Below are 2,446 nucleotides of genomic sequence, written 5' to 3'. Positions count from 1 at the left end.
GAGGAACTTGGAGCAATCTCGCCGCATATTGGATGAACTCGTTTAGGCTTAAATTATAGATTTGTGAGATGAACACATTTAGGCTCAATTTATGGATGTGTGAGATGAACTCGTTTATACTCAGCATATGGATTCGGATATGAGCTCATTTTACTCCCCATTTATGAATTTGTGTGACAGACATATGCGTGCATGTATTCTAATTATATTGCCCACCTGATTGTTTTTTTTTCAAAAACTGACCAAATGCATGCACAGTAGCTCCTATAGTAGCATGCAGGCCATTTGATTGGGATATGAACAACTGCCTGACGTCTGACGCAGCCAAGGTGCGAACAGTGATCTGGCCGACGTCTCCCATAAGCCAAGGGCAGTAATGTCTTTTCGCGTGGAGGACAACCAAAAAAAGAAACAAAGAAGCTAAATAGGGATTATGGCAACAAAAACAAAGTATACATGTTTAGGCTGATAATTTTGCGAAGTCAATCTTTTGGATGATAATTTTGCGAAGCCCATTCTTTGCAATGGCAAATAGCCAATTTTCTCAGCTGGACCATGTTGTTGTGTTCTTGTTTCTATCAAGTGTTGTAATCCCTCTCCTTTTTCCATCTTATCATGTACTTCTGTGACGTTCAAGGGTCGTCCCGTGTACTAGGTACTCTGCACCCTCCATTCCCGGCTTCGCTGGCATCGTTGGAAAATTATTCAGGCAAAAAAAAAACTATTCCTCCTAAATTTAAACAGTAGCCTACTTTGTGAGATACATGGATATGTACATGTGCTGTGAATCCGGGGCAGGTGTCCACGTTTGTTGCACCATAAATGTTCTTACTAACTTTTTTCGATATAACTCATCATGGCACACTTTTTATTAAAAAAATACACGACTTTATTCCCTAAATACGTTTTCAAATTTATTTAGAAAGTTTCTATGTATCCACTTATTATATTTTCTTTTCCACTCCTACGATCAAGATGGTGGGTAGAAATAATAACAAGGTTGAACCTTCGTGTTCCTCAGATACTCCACATGAATATCCTTGGACGTGACCGCCACCATCCGCCCGCCGCCTCAATCCTCATCATGGACAGAAGGTGAGCTGGTAGTTGCTGTTGCCGCTGCACCCAGGGGTCTTGGAATCGTCGTCCGGAAACCGGTACGCCTCCGGGCAGGTGGGGCTCGTGCACACCAGGCCAGCGCCGGTGCTGCAGGAGAAGGCCATGGGCAGGTTGTAGCCGTCAATCACGGAGATGTCATAGAAATCCTCGGTACCGCCGATGCTGAACTCGGCCAGCGTCGTGGGTGGCTGCCCGGACACGGTGCAGTTGAGGGCGCCAGCGCAGTCGCCGGTGTTGCAGTGGCCGCTTCCTCCCACGAAGGAACAGCCGGTGCGGCCCCAGAACCTGCCGGCGAGAACGTCGACGGTCCACGTCTGTCCTGGCTCTAGCTGCGTGCCTCCGCCGACCGGGATGGCTGCCGGCCACACCGTGGAACTGCAGTTGTTTTTGACGGTGAAGGTGGCCGCGCTGGCACTGGCGGCGAAGGTTGCGACGAGGAGGAAGAGAACCGAGGACATGGAAGTGGACGCCATGGATGTAGTTGTCAATTATGTGCTGCTGCAATTTTCTCCTGGTGGGTGAGAGCGATGAAGCGTATGAGTAGAGCTGGGGGGGGGCATGGGCGTGGATTTATTGGCGTTCCGGTAGAACGAAGGGTGGACAAGTCAATAGAGGTTTTCTGTTTTCAGATAATGGAGATGGAACTTCTTTGGTCGCATATATAGTTAGGTGTTTAGCTCAAAAAGGCCTCAATTGTAATTTCTCTTTTCTAAGGAGCACTATTCGTGGCTGGTTTCCTTTTGGGAGCTGGGGCGGTGCAGTTTAAGAGAGGAGAGTTTAGCGTTTGTGGTTCATCGTTTAAGAGAGGAGAGTTTAAGATGTGCTAGGCTGTTTTCCCAGCAGCCACTCTCTATAGTTTCAGTAAAAGCAGGGCTTATGCCTCTGGTCTAAAAAAATATATAGGTGTTGCAATATAATCCAACTGGTAATGCAAAACTTTGTTACTCCGTAGAATGCAGCAACTTCTTTTCATACCCAAGATCTGAAAGTTTGAGGCTTAGAAGATTTTGTTTATTTTCATATATTTTCTGCTAAGTGGCCGTTTTCCTGATTCCTTTTTGGAATCAGTTTTCTATCTATTGTTTCCTGCTTTCCTCCCCTGTCTCTAAAAATCGACAAGGATTTCCCTATTCCTTCGTATTTATTGTTTTACGAGTTAAATACACTGGGGGCCCTTAAACTTTTATCATTGTGCCACTTAGATTCATAAACTCTCAATATCGAAATCTGACCCCCTGAACTTGTTAAGTGGTGCACCACAGGTCCATACACCTTCGGGAGGCGCTGACTAGGATAATTTTTTTACAAAAAGTACCCTGCTATAGAC

General features: G+C 45.7%; 1 protein-coding gene across 1 annotated transcript; it reads right to left on the bottom strand.

Annotated features, from left to right (window-relative positions):
• Positions 1–483: 483 nt before the first annotated feature.
• Positions 484–1,655, bottom strand: LOC136505498 (thaumatin-like pathogenesis-related protein 4). Its single transcript, XM_066500655.1, has one exon. It carries the CDS (start codon positions 1,590–1,592, stop codon positions 1,083–1,085), a length of 510 nt encoding a protein of 169 aa, XP_066356752.1. The 5' UTR covers positions 1,593–1,655; the 3' UTR covers positions 484–1,082.
• Between the last annotated feature and the right edge of the window lie 791 nt (positions 1,656–2,446).

Source organism: Miscanthus floridulus, chromosome 14 (genome assembly GCF_019320115.1).
Source record: "Miscanthus floridulus cultivar M001 chromosome 14, ASM1932011v1, whole genome shotgun sequence".
NCBI lineage: Eukaryota > Viridiplantae > Streptophyta > Magnoliopsida > Poales > Poaceae > Miscanthus > Miscanthus floridulus.
Note: the sequence above shows the minus strand (reverse complement) of the source record. Positions and strands in the feature narration are given on the sequence as shown.

Bases quoted from the DNA above. Each gene is read 5' to 3' on its own strand.
- LOC136505498 (XM_066500655.1), bottom strand. From the start codon at position 1,592: ATGGCGTCCACTTCCATGTCCTCGGTTCTCTTCCTCCTCGTCGCAACC.